Source organism: Scleropages formosus, chromosome 5 (genome assembly GCF_900964775.1).
Source record: "Scleropages formosus chromosome 5, fSclFor1.1, whole genome shotgun sequence".
NCBI lineage: Eukaryota > Metazoa > Chordata > Actinopteri > Osteoglossiformes > Osteoglossidae > Scleropages > Scleropages formosus.
The window spans coordinates 16880773-16903145 of record NC_041810.1 but is presented as its reverse complement, the minus strand read 5'-3'; the positions used below and the strand labels follow the sequence as shown (position 1 = coordinate 16903145).

Sequence of the window (22373 nt, the reverse complement as noted above, 5' to 3'; positions counted from 1 at the left end):
CTTCCTTTTTTCTGGGGATGAAAGGTCTGGTCAGGACCACCAGGCGCCATGTCTTCCCAGCTCTTCTCAAGCAACTGATGGACATTTGTGGGTTGCTTTGCATTCACAGCTTTCTCATGTTCATTCCATACAAGTACTGCCCTGTGTACTGAAACCTTTCACTGGTACTGTACACCTGCAGCTGGGAGGTATATACCTGTACCATTAACTATAGTACAGGCGGTTTCAATCCGATTCCCTGCAAAGCACTTTGAGCCGAGCTGCTTATTAAAAAATGCGATGTGGTGGAAAACGATCGGAGAGGTGGCTGATGAGGCACGCGTCGCTCACACTCACGTAGTCCTGGCTGCCGTCCTGGTGGCACAAGCGGCAGTCGCTGCAGCTGAAGGGGGCGCAGCTGGCGTGGACATGCAACTCGCATACTGTAAACAGAGAGAGAGACGCAACGCTTGTGTCCTTGAGCGGAGGACGGCAGGGAGGGGTGGCTCATTAACGGCGAACGCGAGAGAGCCATTCAGGTTAAGCATTACAGGGGTTTATCTGCTTGTCTGGCACTTTCACCACTGGCTCACTTATACAGTATGATACCGACCTTGGTGAAAGGTACATCAGCTGTTCCCGCACGAAGCAGTGAACCCGCAATTTTTTGTTTGCCGTGAGTACAGGTGTTGAAACACGGACTCATGTTCAATTCCATTCCCTTCGATAACCCACACAAATACTTAAGCGAAGAATTTAAAAAAATTTAAATTTTGGAAATTCAAAGCAATTATTCACCCTCAAAGCATCTTGTGAATCTGTAAATCCTCCAGCAGCTATAAGTAAACATTTAAACGTAGAAAATTTTTTCCAAACTTTAGCTGAAGCTCTTCTATGACATATTAAAAAATAGGGCACTTGTCCAATCGTCAGCAAAGTCTTGTGCTGCGTTCCCATCTTAGCCCCCTGAAACAATCAGCTCCTGTTGCCATGGCAACTGCTCCCCTGTGCTATGCAGCAGGATGTGGGCAAGTGAGGTGTGCTGTATGGTGCATTGGGAGACCCCCTAAAACTGAGGCCTGACCCATCAGGTGTGTGTGTGTTACTCTACAGAAGGTGAAGGGACAACCCTACGCTACATTCCTATACAACTGAATCCAACCAGCACAGCATAGATGTAATGATGCATATGGAACATCTCACGGAACAGGAGGACACTCACCTTCGCAGCGGAGGGCGGACCCCCCCTCCAGCGACTTGCGGCACACGCAGCAGAACCTCCTCTTGGGTCCGGCAGGGCCGAAGCAGTGGGCCACAGGGACCTGGGTAGAGAAAAGGGTCGATTTGGTTAGGAGCTTTTCGGAATTCTGGACCTTCGCGCAAAACCGATATTATCCATGTAACAGAAGGGGTGTGTGTGTGTGTGTGTGTGTGTGTGTGTGTGTTGGGGTGGGATGTACCCAAAAAAAAGCCATATGCCAAATGTTTGGCCTTTCACTGCCAAGGCTGCAAAACACTTTCAGCTCTCACCAGTCATACAGCACACCAAAATTAGGATGCATGTGCTGCCACTGAGCTGGAGCAGATGACTCATTGGAGAATCTGTAAATACACCGAGTCCCTGTTGCGCTGAGGCCATTCTACACACCTCCCCAGGCAAGAAACGGCTCCAAGGTGGAGTTCTGCTTCTTGAGCAGAGTGTGGGAGAGCTGCCTGGGATGGCAGTGACCTTGACAGAAGAGCATCTCTCTGGGAATCTGTGTGTGTGTGTGTGTGTGTGTGTGTATACCTACTGGAAACCCCAGCCTGGAGACCTAGGGATGCAGGACCCTACATACAGACATATCCCTCTCTCTTCTCCTCCTCCTATTTTTTAATTGTCTTTGTCTTTTTTCAAAATAAGTGCTTGCTCTGTCTCTTTTACTAATAATCTCCTATTCCGTCAGTTCTTTTTAAGTTTCTTTTTTGCTAGGGGCTCCATTCTGACAAAGCGTGAAGAGTGATTGCATCGAAGCTTGCGGCAAACAGAAACAAAAAAAGGAAAAGACTGCACGCGTCTTCACAATGTCACTGTGGTATCTGTACCACAGTACAACCACTGAAAACCGTACTAATTGTGGTCGTTCCACACGTTGGACACCCTCCCTACAACATTTCCAACGAAGGCGGGGTGATGACGTTAGGAGTTCTATCAGCGGCGTGCACGGAGTTGGAGTCCAACTGAAGACACTGCGAGAGCTTTCCAGAACACGGTACTACAAGAGAGATAGAACCACGGACACACAAGGGATGCCACGGAAGACCGGATAGAGACAATACCGCAATGCTGCATGGGGCAGTGAGGCGTGTAGCATTTTGTACGACTACATTGAAAGGATCCAGGTTCAAATTGGAAATTCTTTCAATATCTGATGCACTTAACCGCATACCACCACCTATAAAAATGGGTGCAAGATAAGAGGAACACTGATAACACGATTTACTGCATTTGCTCAGTGTACAGGGAGGGGGAAAAAAGTTCAAGCATTACAATGCAACTAATACGCATTCAGTATCAAGAGCTTAAAAGCTCAAGACAAAAACGTGCAAATGCATTTTCAGGAAAATGCAAACGCTGACATTTTTACATTGAGAAAGGACTATATAGGGGGCAGCAGGGTGGCGTAATGGTTAGAGCTGTGGCATTGCAATTCAATGAGCCAGGTCTGAATCCCACCTCTTGCTGTAGCACCCTTGATCAAGGTACTTAGCCTGATTTGATACCGTAAAAATTACCCAGCTGTATAAAAGGATAAATCAATGTACCCAAAAGTGTACAATCCTAAGACGGTAAGTGTCAGCTATATAATGTTTCTTCTCAACCCGATCCTGGGATGGAGAGGTGGTGGGAGGTAGCTGGACGTGAACGGTCAAGGAGCCTATAATCCGAGTGATCTGCGTTCTACACTCGGACGTGGGACAACCAATCCGGGTGTCACCTGGAACACCAGGCCATGCGACTCAGTACATAACGCAGAAAGAAGCAGTGATGTTACTCAGAGGTGAGGCAGAGCGAAGGGGGAATAAACATAATACAGCGTCAACAACCGAAGGGCTAACAGACGCCTGTAGCACGTCATATGAGCAGAAGAAGCCCTTGCAAACAAAGAAACTAAGCTGTCCATGGAGAGAGGTTAACCCTGAACCCCCTCAATTTGCTTTTCTTCATAAACTGGCCCATGGAGTCCAGCTTTAAAGATGATGATGATGATGATTATTACTACTATTTTTTTTGTCCAAAACCACTCACAATATCAGTTTTGTACACTAAATTACACCGTTTCAGCCATTTATACAGCAGGGTCATTTTTACTGTAGTAATTCAAGGTACGTACCTTGATTAAGGGTACTACAGCTGGAATAGGTATTTGAACCCACCTCCATCAGTTTCAAGGTAACGGCCCCAGCCACTGCTCGGTGTGCTGCCCCACTACATACTGCGGTGATTCATAGGAAGGAAAGAAATAGTGAAAACTAGAATGAGCTCAACAGACGGGTCCGACGGCCCCAACGTTTCATTTACCCTCAACAACAGAAAGTTTGTTCTTATGCTGAGAGTTGCCTGCTTCTCTTACTGTTCCTTTTGCTTAGCAACAGAGAATAATGAGATCAAGGCGGTGGGGTTGGGGGATGGGGTGGTCTTGCTGCTCGTGACTTCCTGGACGGCATCACATGTTCCAGAGGGCGAAAAGATGATTAAAACCGCAGTTTGACAAAAAACAGACTGTAGCGGCCAGCGCAGGAGGCTCAGTCGGTGTTCTGGGCAGTGGGGGGGGCGCTTGAGCCTGTGAACCAGATACACCAATCCAGCCACCCACGCGCACACATAGGCGCGCAGACACACGCTTTACCATTAGTGGAAATTCTTTCAGTATCTGATGCTCTTAACTGCACAACACCATCTATAAAAAAATGGGTGCAAGATAATAGGAACATTGATAACATGCAAATTAAGAGTGGGAACATACTAATATGCAGTCAGTAGCAAGAGCTGAAAACTAAGGGCAAAAATCTGCAGATGCATATTCAGGAAAATGCAAACGCTGGGATTTTTACGTTGAGAAAGGACGATATGGGGCAGCGGGTGGTGTAACGGTTAGAGCTGCGGCGCTGCAATTCAATGAGCCGGGTTTGAATCCCACCTACTGCTGTAACGGCCTTGATCAAGGTACTCATTCTGAACTAACACTGTAAAAATGACCCTGCTACATAAATGTGCGGTGTACAAACACAGCATGATAAGTTACTTGGAGAGAGGTGTTAGATAAAAACTGGTTGTTAATAATATCGATGTGGCCGAAGTCATAAGTATCCAAAAATACGTTTCCAAGCACGTCGCTTTTCAGAAGTGACTTGTGACCTGTGCGACGTGTCACGGCTGAGAGAAACGACTGCAAAACATCGTCCTGGAACACTTCACTTCATCAAGTAAGCGTGCGGTCAAGGAAACCCATTCCGCCTGCTGCAAAGTCTCATTATAATTTGGGGGGGGGGGGGGGGGGATCATGATAAAGCTAAAATTTAAAAATGGAAAAAAATCCCCAGGTTGCACACTAAATCCTTGCCAAATAAATCCCTGACATTAAAAAAAAAAAAAAAAAAAAAAAAAAAACACACAACAACACTACCCCACAAAACATGGTCATGGGAGGTTTTATTTTTAGCTTTGCGCATTTCTGGCCCCCATAACACATTATGTTTTGACTCATCACTTAGAAGCAGTGTCACCAATGTGCCGTGACTAAAGAAATTTAAAACAAAACGGTATGCCCGTAAAGAGCAATCCGTCCCCACGTCGGTCACCCCTGCCCACTCTACGACTTGCTCTCGCACCACGAGGACAACCCTCGGCCCGAAACGCCAAGCTGCTTTCGTGGGCCTTTCCCGGCCTTGGCGCCGGTTCCTACCTCGGGGGGGGCTGAATCAGGGGAAGCTGGAGTGAGATGTCAATGGTTTCCTTCCTCCCCGAGGAGTGTCTGGAGAAGCAGGGACTGGGGAAGGACCACCGGGGCAGGTCTTAAAATAGACACCCTCCCATGTCCTGCATCTGATTCCCAGAAGACACCACAGACAATAGAGATTCCAACACTACAGCAGGGGGTGTGGGTGGGGGGGGTGGCGGAGACGGGCTCAAACACAAACACCTCTGGGGTTTCAGCTTAGGGTACGAACGCAGCTCAGGGTTACAACAGCAGGGCCTCATCTTCCTTCCCAGTCACACACACACACACACACACACACACACACACACACACACACACCTGCTATTAATATCATACTAATATATTTTTAACAATAATATATATTTTAATAATATTAATGTAATATTTCCATATTAGTGTTTTCAAAAAAATATTCATACTATTTAGAGAAACAGCACAGTCCACCATGCTGGCTTGACTTGGCCTAAAAGTGCGGAAATGGTGACTGTAAAAAAAGCACACACACACACACACACACACACACACACACACACACACACACACACACACACACAGTCTGAGCCAGTTGTCCCATATGGGGTCTCGGGAAGCCGGAGCCTAACCCGGCAACAAAGGGCATAAGGCTGGAGGGGGAGGGGACACACCCAGGACGGGACGCCAGTCCATCGCAAGGCACCCCAAGCAAGACTCGAACCCCAGCCCCACCGGAGAGCAGGACCCGGTCCGACCCACTGCAACACCGCACCCCCAAGGTGTAAAAAAAAAAAAAAAGCAATAGATACTTATTAATGATGGTTGTTCCATAATAATTGTGCAAACAGGGGGAGCACAGTCATTCACTTGCAAAACTACACAGTGATAAGCAGGTTCATTGCCAAGTCATATCCTACTGTTGTGCAAGACCTACCAGGGAGTGTTACACTAAAACATCCTTTGAGCAGCCGAGCAATAAACTCTGCGCGTCCGTGTTAGTATGTCAAGAGTAGTGTAGCTAGAGTAACATTGACGAATCTATGGAAATTCCTCCTCTCGGCACATCCGTCAGGCCTACTCGGGTCTTTACAGTAAAAAAAAAAATCCCACTATACAACAAGCCCTGTTCTCTTATTGAAAACACATGATGAAATCAGACTCATTAAAACGTTCTACATACACACACTTGCCTACATAAAAAAAACCCAGAACAGCCACAAGTTCTGCCACAAAGTTATTTTTAGCAGGTAGATAATGACCCGGGAACAAATGGAAAATAACAGCTTGAGGTACCTGTGACGTGGGTGCCGAGCTGGCGGTTTGTAAGAAAAAGGGTTACTCTCCTTACCACAGTACAGTGAGTTCCAGTAGCTTTGATGTAATGTGAACACACGCCATTGGCTGCCAAGGGAAACCAAAACTATTGCTAACTGGACCTGAGCAGAAGCAGGAGGACACACACCCCACTTCAGCCCAAAACCCATTCCACTGGCAAGGTGACGCAGCAGGTAGCACCGGTGCCTCACGAGGCCCGGATCGTGCAGTCGGGTATGGGTTCGAAGCCCACGCTGCGAGCGTACGAAGTTTGCCGATTCTCCCTGCGTTCACGTGAGTTTCCTCCAAAGATGTGTTTCAGTTCAATCGGCAACCAGGCTGTCAGCAGTGCGTGTGTGTGTGCGTGTGCGCGTTACCCAGTGCTGCTGTAGAGTTGAGTAAACGATTTTAGGGAGTTCGGTGCTGCGTGTCCAGCATTCTAAGTAGCCTGGGATAAAGCAGCCAGGTGAATACTACATAATAATTGTGGTACCTGGCTTTGCAGAAAAGTGTCCGTGAAATGAATACATTTAAACGCCACCCATATATTCCTCGCTGTCTTTAGCTAAAACAATCTAATTTTCCTGCCTTAAAACACACGCACAATGTTGAGCCGGTACAGAAAAATATTTCCGTGGCGTCTTTCAGAACGGGGGGGTCTTCATTTCCACGGTTTCCACGGCAGCTGTATCTGTGGGAGACGGGAGTCTCTCTTCACTCAGCGCACGGGTCAACCTTGAGCGGCACTCCGGGCCTCCCCCTGCGCCGCGCAACCACTTCCTGTCCAGAGAGGGGACACTTCCTCTACGGCACCCGCCCTCCCAGGAGACTTCCTACAGCCGGCCGGAGACGTCCCACAGGAAGAGACCCAATTTCCTTCCCCGCTCATTCGCGCTGCCTGGTCCTTGAGGTAAGCGGCATCCATTGCTCGCTCCCCGTGTTCCGAAGGGCAGCGGTAGGGAGATGGGCTCGGCTGTCGGGACGAGAGCTAAAGACGAGGCCTTGAACAAAGCACTCGAAGGCCCGCGATGGTACCAGGCGGTCCGAGATCCAAACCTCAGCTTGCGACGTCAAAGAAAAGAAAAACTGCTATTAACCTTATGGAACTCCGTAAACAAGGTGGCCCAGAAGCGACGACACCCTTAAGAGCTCTCCCTTTCTACGCTGCACCATGAGAAATGTCAAAAGAATGTTCAGAGAACCATAACGAAAGCCTACGGCGTATTGTAAGAAAATCACCCAAAGGTTAATAGACCTGCTGCCGCAGTCTCTGACAAAAGGTCATCAACCACAACCGACATTTCCACAAGACGTCACAAGCGTCCGCGTCCACGGACGATTTGTAGAAGCTCAGGGCTTGTGCTTTTTTGGAGTGGGGTGACGCATTACGACATAGCATGAGTTAGTTGTAAAAAATTAAACCATTCGTGCAAGCTAAACCGGGAGGCTAAACAAAGCATCGCAAGCAGACGGATCCATCTCAAACTAAGGGAGAGGGAACGGGAAGCTCCAAGGGCTCGAACCCTGTTCCTTCTCAAAACCCCGTGCGTCGGTAGTGGTACTGCACTTTTTTTGCCGTTCGTTGACTTATTTATTGATCTACTCCCCATAAAAACCCGGGAGCGAACGGTCCAACGGTCGAAACGCACCCCCCTCAGCAGAGGGAGAATGAGCCAGCCCGACGCTCAGAAAACATCCCTCCGTCCCGGGAGATTCGCCTGAAGGATGTATCGTCGACAGATCCGAATTAGCCTCACAATGGAGAGTGCTCAATACTTATCCGCGCCAGCTGACAGGTCCCGAGCGGCTGCCCGGCAGCTCCGAGAGCCCGCCGCGAATCGACAGCTCACCGACCCCCCCCCCCCCCCCCACGTCCGCAGAGCCTTGCCAGAATTACATCTCCATCTCCCGGGCCGAGGCGAGGTGTCTGCTTGTTCTGTGCGCCCATGGAAAAGAAGCGTGAATAAGTGGAAGACAGAAACACTCGCAGGGAGAAGAACAAGGCGCCGGGACCTCAGCACAACCTCACATCTCCTAACAGATGAAGCACAGGCCAGCGCAGCGATGGCTGCTTTCCACATTTTGTAAGGCTATGACCTGTGATATTGCCACTGCAAAACTGCAGTTTACATATTACTTCTTACGTAATATACAGACCTCACGATTCCTGGCAAAACCATCATTTAGACGTCCGACACTTTTCTCCAAAGCATCTCACAACGTTAGGTTCCTACATTAAGCTTCTCGGAATTATTTACACGGCTGGATCATTTTTGCTGCACGAATTCAGGGTAAGTGCCTTGATCTGGGGTACGACAGCAGGACCTGGGATTAAAACCCATGACCTTCAGACTTCAAGGTGACATCTCTACCCTAGGCACCACCTGCCACCCTGTCACTGGTAATAGCCCAGTGTTACCTCAATGTTCAGTGTATACGCCGTTGAGCACCCCTCTCAGTTATGAGCTGTATAACATTTGACACACACCCAATAAACCTTTTATGCCCCTACTATCTTTACCTTAAATTCTGGACCAGTACAGGGACCACATTACAGCACAAGCCTCTTTTAAGCTGAAAAGCCATAAATGCAGCAATTATTGAAGACAAGAAATATTACATAAGCCAAACAGTGTTAAAACTTTAATACGGTCGTTTCAGCACAGCTCTAAAACACTCGAGAAACCCGAATGTGGCCTGAACCCGTGAGAATTCAGCGTCAGAAATTCTTCTCACCTGACTACACAGCTGAAGGAAGGTGATGTTATCGTGATCGTCGGAAAGATGACTTGAAATGAATGAAAAGCCACACCCGTTTCCCCCCGAAAGGAATAAAGAGCAGATGTCTAAAATGAGAAACCCCTTCGCTGTTCCCTTTTGAAACTTTTTCTTAATGTTTTAAATCATCTAACAATTTCAGCTTCGGATCATAAAAGCGAGTTCTTTGAGGGAAACGCAAAAGAAAACGCTTTGCCCTGCGCAAACGCCGCGTACGCTGTCCTGTCGGAGTTCCGATTTCTTATTAATCAACGACCGTGAAGCTCCTGCAGGAGGTCACACAGATTCCTTTTCACCAGTAACACTCTATTTCAAATCTAAAAACTAGGATGTGGCCCAAGGAATGCCCCCTGCAACGCTCCAAGGGCCATCTGCCAACATCTTGTTAAAAACAGTATAATAATTAAAGGCCCCACAATTAGATCTGGCTGATAATTAGTCCTCAAAGTTACCCTAGAACCAAATTTGCTGTATAATTACCTCAATCCTTCACCATATTCTTTTAAATACACAGTAAAGTGTGAGATACAAAGCATGGAATGCATGATGTAATTATTACCACACTGCATTTGCATAACCGTAGTTCCCTTCCCATCCCCTCCCCCCAACCATTTCTTTCATCGGCTGCTTGTCCCAGGCAGGGTCACAGTGATCCAGAGCCTATCCTGTACGCAAAGGGCACTAGGGTAGACAAGTGAGTTTACAGTGCAAAGGTTGTTCAAACCAACGTCCTACTCCTACTTACACGGATCTCTGCACATCTTCACCTTGATCTGCGTAGAACCACCATGAGCAAGAGTCACTCGCTTCCTCATTGGTCGCTTCCTGCGCTGCTGCGTTCTCTCACACTCTTCAGACTAAACTGAAATTTGAATATTCAGACCGCACGGCCGCACTCAAACAGATGTGTGGCATCAGGAGCGAAACGGGTCCCGCAAACAGATCCACGTGAAACTTGAAGGAGTTTGTCCTCACGGAAGGAGCCAATACTATTTTCTGCCTTATAATCCTGTCTGACATCTTTCACTTGGGCGTCTCCCTACTGAAATCTGCACTTAACATCTCCGTCTAGGAAGAATGTTGACTTTGGGATTAATTTTTCAAAAGTTTGAGTCACAAGACCAGCGGAGGACGCCTTCATGTCACGCCGGCAAAATGCATCTTGCCATCAGCTAGAATGAAGGTCGCCGGCCCGAAGGGATGGGGAGCCTTGAATAGGGCACCTTCTAGCACTGAGGACCTGGCCTGCTAGGCCACCTGAGCACAAAAGGCAGGTTTAGGAGTGTCAGAGAGCCCTACCTGCCTTGGATTTGCACAGTAGCTACACACATTTCAATCGCTTGACAAGGTGTTTGGACACAAACACACCAACATAGAGCATTTCACTGCACTTCTAGTAACAGTTCCAGGAACTCATCTGCTTCCACCGGAAATCAGATTATGGTTGCACGGTAAAGCTTAATTCTGCATTGTTGTCAGTAAATATGTATATTATATGCACACTGCGGGGAGGGGGGCACAGTGGACTTGACTGGGTCCTGCTCCCTGGCGGATCGGGGGTTCGAGTCCTGCTTGGGGTGCCTTGCGACGGACTGGGGTCCCATCCTGGGTGTGTCCCCTCCCCCAGCCTTGCGCCCTGTGTTGCCGGGTTAGGCTCCAGCTCGCTGCGACCCTGCTTGGGATAAGCGGCCTCAGCCAATGTGTGTGTGCCTACATACTGTATATACACTGTACAGTGCTCTTTGAAAGTGTGTGAACCCTTGTGCCCCTTAGTTTTACCACAAAATGGTTTTTTAATGAAAATCAGTGCTTCTCATGTGACACAACAGGTATAAACTGACCAATTCGATATGCTGCGTTAGAGGAAATCGTGTGCGTAGTAGAAACGTGCAAATTGTGCAGCTGTAAAACTAAGCGAAGCCCCAGTTGCACTGGTTACACCAAGTAGGTAAGTAGAATCCGGTGTGTAAATCATAATCATTTATTCCTTTTATAAGTTTATTTCAAGATTTAATATGTTTATTTCAATATTCTATACAAGAATAATGACCATCCCTGTAGGGTTCATACACTTTCCAGCAGAACTGTGTATATAGCATGTTACATCCCTTTATTTGCGATTTCCATCTTGGACAAAGGGGTGCTGAATGTTTTGTTCTCTATGCTCCAGTTTTTAATTTTGAAAACAGGTCTGCAATAAAACGGGAAGCCACTGCACTCTGAAATTTCTGTGGAAGAAAAAGCTCTCGACTCGCTCTGTGCCACCCTTCTCGCGATTCTATCAGAGACAAACTATTCAAACTTTCAGCATCATGTTATATAAATACCAATGTCACAACACAAGGTAAATACAAACAAGGCAATGGATGTTAAGATCATGCATTTTACACATTGGGGCGGCTGATAGGGTAGTGGTTAGAGAAACTGCCTTTGAACCCAAATGTCACAGGTTCGATTCCCACCTCTGAGCGGGACGCTTACCCCGAATTACTCCAGTAAAATTATTCCTGCTGTATAAATGGTAAATAATAGTAAGTACCTTAATGTTGTAAGTCACCTTGGAGAAAAGTGTCAGCTAAATGAATAAATACCCTGCATGTTGCTTGACACTTTGCGTGTTGAAGTAAGTGAGAAAGCAGGGTGCGGAGTGTCGAGCGTCGCACTCACCCGCACCAGAGACGGACCCATACATGAGCACACCGACTTGACGTGCTTCAGGCATTTCTCATGGGACATGAAGTTACACACTGCGGGGGAGGGGAGAGATAGATTAGTCAAATTTGGAGTGGACACAATCCAAAATGAACTTCACAAGGTACTACAAGTTCAAGAACACAAATTCTTCTTAAACATGAGACTACGTTCAGACAACAAAGACCCCACAACCCATGAGGGGACAACCAATTTTGGAGTCAACTAAACAATGGCTGTCCTTTACTCTGCTCATTGCACTGTTGGACGCCGCAGGCCTTATCACAGGAAACAGCACGTACAGGAATCGGAACGCTGGAGAAGGCCTGACAGCTGCTTTACCGAGACAGATTATCACATCCGCCACTAACAAGGCGGGGTGGCAGCCAGTTGTACCACGGTCACACACACGCACGCACCCGTTACTTGGGCTGATTCCGTGGCTCAAAGTTGAACCAAAGTAGATGCATGGTTTGCACTGGGACGGGCTGGAGTCCCAACCGGGCTATTCACTATGTCGCACCCCATACCTCTGGGATAGGCTCTAGACTACTGCAAACCTGCGTTGGACTAGCAGTTGCTGATAGTGGATGGAGGATATATGTTTGGAACAGCCATTCACGTTGCTTCTTTTGGCCAAGGCCTGTTGGGAAAATGACATCATGGGAACTTTAGGAAGTAGCGATGGGGAACGTGTAACATTTGCAAGACCTCCGAGCGCAAGATCAGTCAATGAACATATTGTCAGAAGAGATGTGATCAATTTGCTTTCATTTAACCAGCACAAACTGTATAGCTGGGACTGGGGATCCTTTTTACTGTCTGGTCAGGCAACATGGGTTAACCAGTCAGGTGATTTCTCACTTCTGCCATCATCGAGGCCTTCAGGGCAAATCATTTTTGTCTGGATTTTTGAGCAACTGATATCTAAGAAAATCTCATTTCTGCAAAGAGGATGGATTATGGTGGGACGTAACTGTTACGGTTCCCTCCTGGAGCGAGCTCAACAGGGGCGCGAAAGATGGAAACTGAGCAGAAATGGCACATGCATACCCGGAATCGTCCACGTGGCTATGTCAGCAGGGGGGGGCTTACTCTGCAAGCCTGCACGTTCTCGTAAGACCCCCCCCCCCAGCACTCCCCTTCCTGCTCGTCGGCTGGCTGGAGCTTCCTGTGGTTTCGTGTCAGCAGGAAGTGGGCGCTTGCACTGGTGCCGCCGGCCTCAGGGCAGATGGGAGGGTTTTTTTCCACTGCCACCGCTCCCCCACCCCAAAAACCCCTTCTGCTCTGCACTGTCCACATCAAAATTGCACATCTACACTGCTGTCTGAAATACACATTTTGATGAGACATATATATTCCTGACATATTCTTATTTTACTTTGTTCTGAAAGCTCCAATGGAAATGCAGCATGCAGAGAATGCGCAATCCATATATGCAAACGTGTTCGGACACTGCAGAAGATGAACATGCTTAGTTATTTAAAATGCTAACTGCATGAGATAATTATGTTTAACAGAAAGCTCACACTGCAGAACTAAACACGCACAGACAGTGGAGGAATGATTAAAGGCTATAATTCACCACGACTCAGCAGGCCTCACCTATCCGTGACAAAGTGATTATGAAATTTCACTCGTTAAACCCATGTAACCATGCAAGAGGCCTCAAGATTGTGTCTCTTCTTCAAAATGGCCCAAGTTCCTCTTCTTCCACCCAAAGCTCTGGCATCCAGTTCCCTCCACTGCGTGAATGAGCCGTTGCCATGCCAACGGCAGGAGTCAATCACGACTCCACTGCAGCAAATTACACAACAGCGTCTCCGGTCTTAGTCTGCCTAGCAACACCGGGCACGGCGGTCAACGCTTGCGGTGCCGTGTCTTTGGAACCTACGATGCTGCACCCACCCCCCCCGCCAGTTCGTTCATCTCCTGATCCTCACAGGAAAGCACTCTTTAGAAGACTCAGTGTTTGTTCCATTGTTTTCCCCTACACCTCAAGTTCTCACACGTTGCGTAGTCACTCGGTTGTTCTCGTACAATTCAACATTCACTTCATCACCCGAGTCCAACAGGCAGTCACACAATTGCCAGACCCTCATGTCCACTACATCCAAATGTCACCCACATAAAAGCACTTTAGTTTTGACAGTGCTTCTGACACCCCACCCATTTCCATTTAAAGATCTAGGACCACCTAAACTCAGTGAGGTTCAGCTCAGTGGAAAAAAAAAAAACCTATTTATCGAGCCTTCATCGTTTCACGACTCCGAGGAGCGAGAGTGTTCAGAGACATCGGTTAGGGAGTGGCCCTGGGTAGTCTGCCCAGCAACAATTCATTAGCTTGTTGAAAAGAGAACGAAACATCATAGAACGGAAGATGTTTTACATTTACATTTATTCATTTAGCAGACGCTTTTGTCCAAAGCATCACCACCTCAGCAAAAGTACAATTGATGCATTACATTGGGAGAAGGAGACATAGCTGCAGACATGAAAGTCTCAAGCAAACTTAGTTTGTTCCCTACCACTTGCTACACCGAGGTTCATCGTTCTGTGGGAAGTGATGATTCGGTAGAATTTCCCCTTTCCACCATGGATCATCTGCACTGCGAATGAACCTCTAACCCACAGGGATCGAGATAACACCGCTAGTTTAAAGCCGCTGCTCAGATGAGACATGGGAACCTCCTCTCACTCTGTCGAGACATGTAGACAAAGCCATACAACCACTATTCATGTTGCAACTTTGTGAGATTTGTTGTGTACAAACCACGGCTCAATAATAGGGTTAGACACCACCGAGAAAAGTTATCTTGACTGACACCAATGATGTTATTCTGTTGTATCGACACAAATGTCCATTCCCACTTGTCTATGCAACGACATTCAAGATAACTGCAAGTTGTCTTCTCTAAGGTGCAAATGGATCTTGCAGCTAAAGGTTGACAACCTGTACAAACACGACTTAAATCGAAAGGAGCACAAACAACATACGGTGAAAGACTTCTGCAGGAGAGCGATTCACCAACGGATACTGATCTCCAGCAGCATGACCAGCAGAACAGTCAGCTGAACAATGAGTGCATGTTGCACTCTAAAGTGTATTTACAGTGGGAAAGAGCGTTTGACAGTGCAGCGGGGGTAAAGAGAAGATACAACCTATGTTGGGACTCTTGGTTCTGGCTGTCAAAGATAGAAGTCCTTTTTGGAACACTAATGGTGGAAATACAGTACGACCAGAGTATGACACCCCACGGTGGGGCAATGATGCCACAGTTCACTTGTTTGCCTGACTCTTTGAAACGGTCTACAGATGTCTTGGACAGAAAGATTTTTGCAGCATCTCGGATAGCAAGCGACTGGTAGGAGCAGTCGTGACAAAGGTAAATGCTGATGTTTAACACAGTACGAAGAGCATCAGAGAGGCCTACAGACACCGTGGTTCTTTTGCTCAGCAACACTTCGGGACTTTCCCCGAGATGATTAAAATCAATACAAGGAGATCTACAGTGTATCGTACGCAATCAAAGGTCAATAGTGCATGCAGAAGGCTGCCAGCCAGATTACTCAATTTCTTACATCTTGCTTCCAGTATCTGCAACAGCTATTTTAGGCATAAAAATCCTGAAAGTAAAAAACAAGCTTGCAAGAAACACCACACACAACTCCTTCTCATCCGTCTTTCCGTTATAAGCAGCAGCGGCTGGAGGGTTTCCAGCAGCAGGATCCCATTTGCCCAGCCCAGGGGTAGAGTTCAGGCCCAGTTAAACATCTCAGCGGGTAAGGAGAAAATCCCATTGCCTCTGGTCCAGTGAGTGGCACACCATGCGGATGATGACTAAATCAGGGATGTTTGTTTTAATCACCAAAGTGCAGTGGACAGGAACTGTCTTTCTGCTTCACGGCTGGATAGGGGCCTTTGGGCTTAGAGACCTGGTGGGGGGGGGGGGGATGGTCTTCAAAGTGAATCAGTATGGAGATCAATCTATCTACCACCCCCCATCCCCCACGGCTGACATTGAACAATAGGCGCAGGACTTCCTATCAGGTTCCACAGACACAGAACTTCTCACATTATTTCTGCACATAGACATGTGCAAATTTCGTTGCATTTCCTTCCCTCTAATATTTATATGCAGATCTTTATGAAGCCCTTCTGTCATTGACACCAAGGCTCTCAGTGTGATTCACACATAAACTGTCATACTACCCTCACACCTAAACTCACTCTATCAATCCTTCTTCCTCTTGCAGTTACACATGTTCATATTTGATATGTGCAATTTACATTATATCTCAGATATGATCTCAATGGGCTTTGTTATTCTACCTGATATTCTGTTTAATATTCTGCCCCATAAAATCTCCTTTGTAATTCAAAATCACAGAAAAAAAAATATTTGCACTTGATAGCGTTTACTAGACACCAGCTGTCATTTCATCCTAAAGAAAGGCTATCGATTTCAAAATCCTACTCATTTTCTTTCTTTTTTTAAAAAAAAAATAACCAATAAACAGATCTTATGTGTGCATATTTATTCCTTAACTTTTTTTGTATGACACCATAACCTATTATGTCAACTCAGGAAGCCTTTCTTACTGTCCATTCACTTTGACTCTTTTGCCTTTTATCAGTTTATGACCTTCATTCCACAGCATCAAAGACAAATAGCAAAATGCCATCTTCGTTCATGAAGGTGTAGCCTTGGATAGCTTTACAGACCACAACTGTGGACAGCTGAGGGCAAACTGCATTTTCTCTGCCAGTAACCTTTTTTTATGGCACCCTTAATGAAAGAGGACCTATAGAAAACTTATCTCAATTCCACGCAACTGGAAGGAAATGATATGGAAGGAAAGAAAGCCACAAGCAGATAAAGCACATTTTCAGTTAACATTATTGTTCACGCATGTGTTTCAGGAGGTCAGCCATGGTAATACTGGTTTGCTCCCCAATTTTTGTCCTCTTGTGTCCCTTCAGATAATTTCCAGTCCAGGCGCGTTGCATCAGGAACGGGGGGAGCACATTTTAGGAGCTGCGCTACAGTACATCATGGGGGCATCTCATACCGCACGAGTTTTCACATGTCATATGTCATGGAAAAATGTCTCTTTGCCTGACAGTTTGAGCCTCTGCGGGCTTCCTCAGATGTATCTTCAACAGAGAGTGGTACTGAACTTGGACGTCATCTCAACAGGGAAGCATGATGATGATTGTATTTGCGCATTACTCTTCCCCAACTTCTGCTGAAATCATTTCAGGTTATTTTCCCCTGTATCTCTGCCGCTCACGTGACCGAGGCTGACAAGAAGCACGCGACGTGGCCCCGGACTCATTTCTCAGCTTCCAAAAGAGCTGAATTTTGCAAACGAACGATCGCGCGGTACATTGGTACAAGTCGTGCTGAAAGCCGTCAAGTCAGCGCCCAAGTAGCTTGACGACGAGGCCCCCGGTGACGTCAGCACTTGCGTCACAGCCTAACGTCATTGGAGTAAAGAAGTGATAAGTAACAAAAACACACACACAAGTATTCCCTATGTGACGTATTTACGGTAGAACTTATGAATGAAAAGTTTTGCAATTATATGTATATGTTCGCGTTTTCAAAACATTTTTTACTCGTTTACAGAACACCTGTGGTGTGGGCTGAAAGAACAAACTGTAGAAAAGGGAAAGTAACACGTGCGATCAGGACCTCGTTGCTTTTTCGAAAGATCATCATCATTACTGTCGTTATTATTTTATTGTATTTTATTGTTATTTTTGTTATTGCTAGGACTCACCTTCGCAGAGAAAACCCACCAGCCCCCATACGAAGTCCCCGCAGTGGTGGCAGAAGGTGGGCTTGGTGAGGGTCGTCCTCCTGAAGCTGTGTCCCGGAGTCCCCGGCCGGTGCGTGGTCCGGGAGCCCGGGGACTGCAGCGCCCTCCTGCGGCTGGGCAGAGGGCTCGATCCGCCGGGGCTGCCCTGTTTCCCCCGAGCGCCGTCTGCCATGCCGATTGTTCACACACCTTACGAATGCATAAATACCGACACAATTCAAGGCCCACAAATGGGCGATCGTGTATATAAGTTATGTGTGTAGAGTGTTTAAATAACGCGCGGGGTGGTCATTCCGGTCAGGAACAGAACCGATACATGGACCAATACGAATTCACTACGACCCCGTCGATAGGAGTCCCTCATAAACCATCCGTGAACTGGGGTGTTTCCATTAAATAGTCCATGTCGCCCGCTGGGTCGTTTAAACGTGCGAAACGCGGAGGGGAGGAGCTGATCCGCGCGTCCGTCCGCGGCCCGGGGTTCGAATGCAGTAACTGGGTTCGGGGATCACCGCACATCACAGGAGCTGCAGTGTTACACTGTTGGGTACCGCGTTTGTACACACAGTGTTTCGCCCGGTGAACGTATCGCTTCGTATCGCAGGCCCGGAAACACAGAGTCCACAATCATGACAATAACATTAAATAACAAGAGAATGTGGATGCGCACAAACTCTCGCGATCCGACTAGAGGAGGGACGAGTGGCGGGTAGGAAATGGGTTCGGATCCCGTGTTTAATCCTCAGACTAGGCAGCGGCTGAGAACTCGTGTGAATGGAAGCCCGATCCGCGTCTCCGCAGCTCGCTCCCCACACTTTCCTCGTTTCCTTTTCTTTCTCTTTTCGGCGCCGCGCCGGTAAAAGTCCGACTGGTGATGAATCCAGACCCACCCGCGCCGGATGGTGACGGGGTCACTGTGGATCCACGCGTGGCGTATCGTCGTGCCCGTAGAGAATAATCATCGTCGTCTCCTTTTCCTCCCGCTTCCCCAGCCCAGACTGTGTGGAAGCCGCTTTAAGAACCAAACGCAAAACTTCCGCCTCCGGTCTCTTTGGGTTTGTTTTCTGCCGTCCTTCGCGACGCCGCTCTGGTTTTCGGCGCTCCGGCGGCGCGCGCTCACGACGCGCGCTCGCGTTGCGTGTTTGGTTACCTGCCGGTCGCACAAACCCGCTGCCCTCCTTTCGAGAGCGGCGCGGAAGAATTGGCATGCTGGGGTTCCCGTACGAAACACACACAGAGAGGAAACTGATTATAAAACCCACAGTGTGTATTTCATAATCAGTGTAACAGGAGCACATGATTTTACTGGATGTTACACACCTGTGCAGGTTAGGGCAGAATCCACTGTGTACATTGAGTGTATTTGGAAAAAAAAAACTGCGCTGCAGATCAGTGTGGAGCGACAAGCTGTGTATTTTCCCATTCTCTTCTGCGAGTTTTTTTTTTTTTTACATTCGTGACTGGCAATCATGTGTAGTTTTCCTCACCATAACACACAGTATTGAACCGTTTAATTTTTGCAGCTTCCAAATAAAAATAAATATGCTGTACATTATCACTGGTTTCTGCTGGGTTTAAAATAACCACACGGCCCACTGTAAACCATTTTTAAGGCTCGCATAGGTGCGGACACATTTAATATTTGTTTTTCAAACCTAAAACGGAAATATGTTGAAAATGTGCAAAGCGCGGCCTGTATGAGGTCAAAGGCTGTGTGTGTTTTTCTAAGAAAGAACCCGGTTGGTTTGGGAGTCTAAAAATACCTGCTGTTTTCTTCATACACAACTTTTTTATGGGTTAGGCATGTGATGTTGGTTACAGACAGTATAAAGAAAACCACAGGTGTAACAGGGGGTGGATTTTCCCCAAATGGAGCAGCAGGTGGCATAATGGTTAGAGAAGAAAAAAACCCTTGAATGGTTTGACACCCGTTACTGCTGCTTGCTGTAGTACCCTTGAGCAAGGTACTTACCCTGAATTGATACAGTAAAAATTACCCAACTGTATAAATGGGTAAGTAATTACAAGTAGCTTAATATGCAGACCCAACATTATAAGTCACTTTGGACAATAGTGTCAGATAAATGATATCATTCAAGCAAGCCTGTGCATAACTCTATCAAGGACTAATATTTTTGATCAAGTTGCTATATTAGTTGTTAATAACTATGAAGTATGTTATAATGAGCCACAGGCAACAAGCACATTATATATCCGTTTACATTTATTCATTTACATCATTTAGCTGACAGTTTTTTCCAAAGTGACTTACAACGTCGATCTACTGAAAATCATTAAAATGATAAAGAAAAAAAAAAATGCCAAAAAAATTAGACAGTGCTTAATTTTTCATCCATGAATGTTCTTTCTTCCAGTATCTGTTCCCTAAGGAGGATGATTCAAAGAGGAAGGTCGGAAAGTTTCAGGTTTGGTACCGTAAAGAGACACAGAGTTTCTATTTACTGCCAAAGGCAGAAGGACAAAAAGTGAAAAGTCAAAGAGCATGTTCCAGTGGTCAGCACTCTGTGTCAAAACCTAAATGGCAAAAGGCATTAATGCATAACAAGCCAGAAATCTGATTTCTTTATTAATTAGCAACAACAGTAATACAGCATCACAGCAAAAAGCCTGATTTTCTATTAAAGGCATGATCTGGGATCGAGAGGACCTGCTGTGCATATATGTGCTTTATGCTGAACTGTTATAATAATTTATGTAAATTAGTATTACACTGCTATTTTTTCTTTAAAAGTGGTTTATTATTAGTGAGTGATGGATTGGATGAAGTACACACCTGTGTTAACTGTTGTAGCTAGCGTCCCATCAGAACTTTTGCCGTAATCTGAAGGTGCTTGGTTCAAATCTCCACTCCTGCTACTAAGTAAAATAAATATCCAGCTGTGAAATGGGAAAATAATTGTAAACTTGCTTATTAAAGAATCATTTGTTGGTGATGACTTCTTCCTGTCCCTCGACCATTAATTTGATATTTAGGTAATCGGAAAATATAGCTCTTGCTGTGTTCTCTTCTTTTGTTCAAGCTACTGTGTCTGCTGCAAATACAACCGTATTCTTTTAATAATAGATGAGATGAACAATCACCTATGAAGTGAATGGCTTTACAAAGGACCACTGTGGGTCGTCTGGTTTTCTGGCGCCCCCTGTTGGCTGTCTTAGTACATCTACACGTTGTACCAGCTCTAACTTGCAAACACAGCTGGGATCCGATGTTCGTATCTCGTTTCGTTCATAACTAAAAAGTCACTTTTACACCTAAATTACAACGAATAACCCTTAACAATATAGACATCCATCAACTTATTCGGAAGAGCCCATTCTGTTCAAACCTCAAATATGTATTTATATTTTAAACATTTCAACACATTGAAATTTTCACAACAGTAAAATGACTGAAAATGTCTCCTCCACAAATTCCTCAGCTGTGACTGTTGGCTGATTCTTTCACTAAGCATGTGCAGCGTTCTTTATCTACTCGTCACTTTTAACTTTATATATTATCGTTGCTTTGGTCTCTATGGTAACGGAGCAATACTTACCGGTGCTATTAGAATCAGAATCATTCAAAAAAACTAGACACAACACTGTGGAAGTGAGCTGAATTAAGTTGGTCCCACACTCCTGTTCTGTTTGCACTTGCTTTACTTCCATCGCACTGTTTTGTGGGAGAATACAGGTTCTGTTCGTCTAGCACAAAGAAATTTTAGAAAATAATGTAAAATTTTAAATACAAAAGGAAATATGTTGGTATCTTTCAAAATGTATTTTGACAATCCGAAACCTGAGGAGCAAATGCAGCAGTATTTTACCCATCAAGGATTCAAGTGACAAAACAGAAATGAACACACTTCAGGTAAGATGTGACTCATAATTACAGAACTTCTGGTTTTATATTTATTTTTAGATTAATACAATGACTGCATAAATTCATTATGGCTACCGCAGTGTGTTACTCACTTTAAACCCATTATCTTTACAAGGAAGCCTTAAAAATCACAAATAAGAGAATGTGTTAATGAATTTCGAGCATGATGGGGTGCCCCAAAAAAAAATCTAAGCCCTCCACACAACTTCTTGAAAAATTAAATTCACAGCAATTCCAATTCAAGGGGAAAGCCCATTAAACACAGCAGCTCCATCAGAACATGGGAGTAACAGAAAAACACGACAATTTGCATGGTACAAAGGGACTATAAAAAGAAAAATGTATTAAATCATATAGAGAAAGTTGTTTATATGGTCTTACAACAAGAAGCAATTACATTGTTTTTATTTTATTTTTTTAAAGTATGTCAATTCCACTGCAATTTTCTCTTAAGGGAGATGAATTTTAACCAAAAAATGGACAAAGTCCAGATGTCTACCACCTACATTTTGGCATTGATGACTTTAATTGTAACTAAAATCTCACACATGTAAACATGCACATCTATACACAAACACTTCAACTGAAACAGCATATTGATTTTCACACAGTTGCTCAGAAAGGATATAAATGTACCCTTTGCCTATATTCCTGGGTAGTTTTAAAAAAAAAAAAAAAAAAAAGCAAAAGTACATCCTGGTCATATTTTTACACCCTTGGATTCAGCACACCTCAGGTGTCTTGTTCAAAGTCTGTTAAATTAGCTGTAGTGTTACTGATTTTGTCCACTTTTAGTTACTGTGTGAGAAGCAGGCAAGCCTCCTGAATGACTAGCTCAGTTTCCACACAGCAGCTCCTGCTTTTACTCAGAAATCAGAGGTGGTGAAAAATCAGGAGTGTTTTGTTATCCAAATCTGTTTAAATGTGACCGCAGAGATTTTTCATAT

At 45.7% G+C, this 22373-nt stretch overlaps 1 protein-coding gene across 2 annotated transcripts in view; it reads right to left on the bottom strand.

The window, feature by feature from the left end:
* The window catches only part of dgkq (diacylglycerol kinase theta), a 32027-nt gene extending 13275 nt beyond the window's left edge, over nucleotides 1-18752 (bottom strand). Inside the window, exons 1-5 of one of the 2 annotated variants that reach the window (XM_029251699.1) lie at nucleotides 18434-18752; nucleotides 17505-17732; nucleotides 11694-11773; nucleotides 1202-1301; nucleotides 337-422 (exon numbers count right to left, since the gene is read on the bottom strand). In XM_029251699.1, the coding sequence (XP_029107532.1) occupies nucleotides 337-422; nucleotides 1202-1301; nucleotides 11694-11773; nucleotides 17505-17715 (477 nt within the window). In that variant the 5' untranslated portion in view covers nucleotides 17716-17732; nucleotides 18434-18752. Of the gene's footprint in view, nucleotides 1-336; nucleotides 423-1201; nucleotides 1302-11693; nucleotides 11774-17504 lie in introns of both variants that reach the window. The other variant, XM_018746369.2, reaches the window with a different exon arrangement.
* Nucleotides 18753-22373: the final 3621 nt, after the last annotated feature.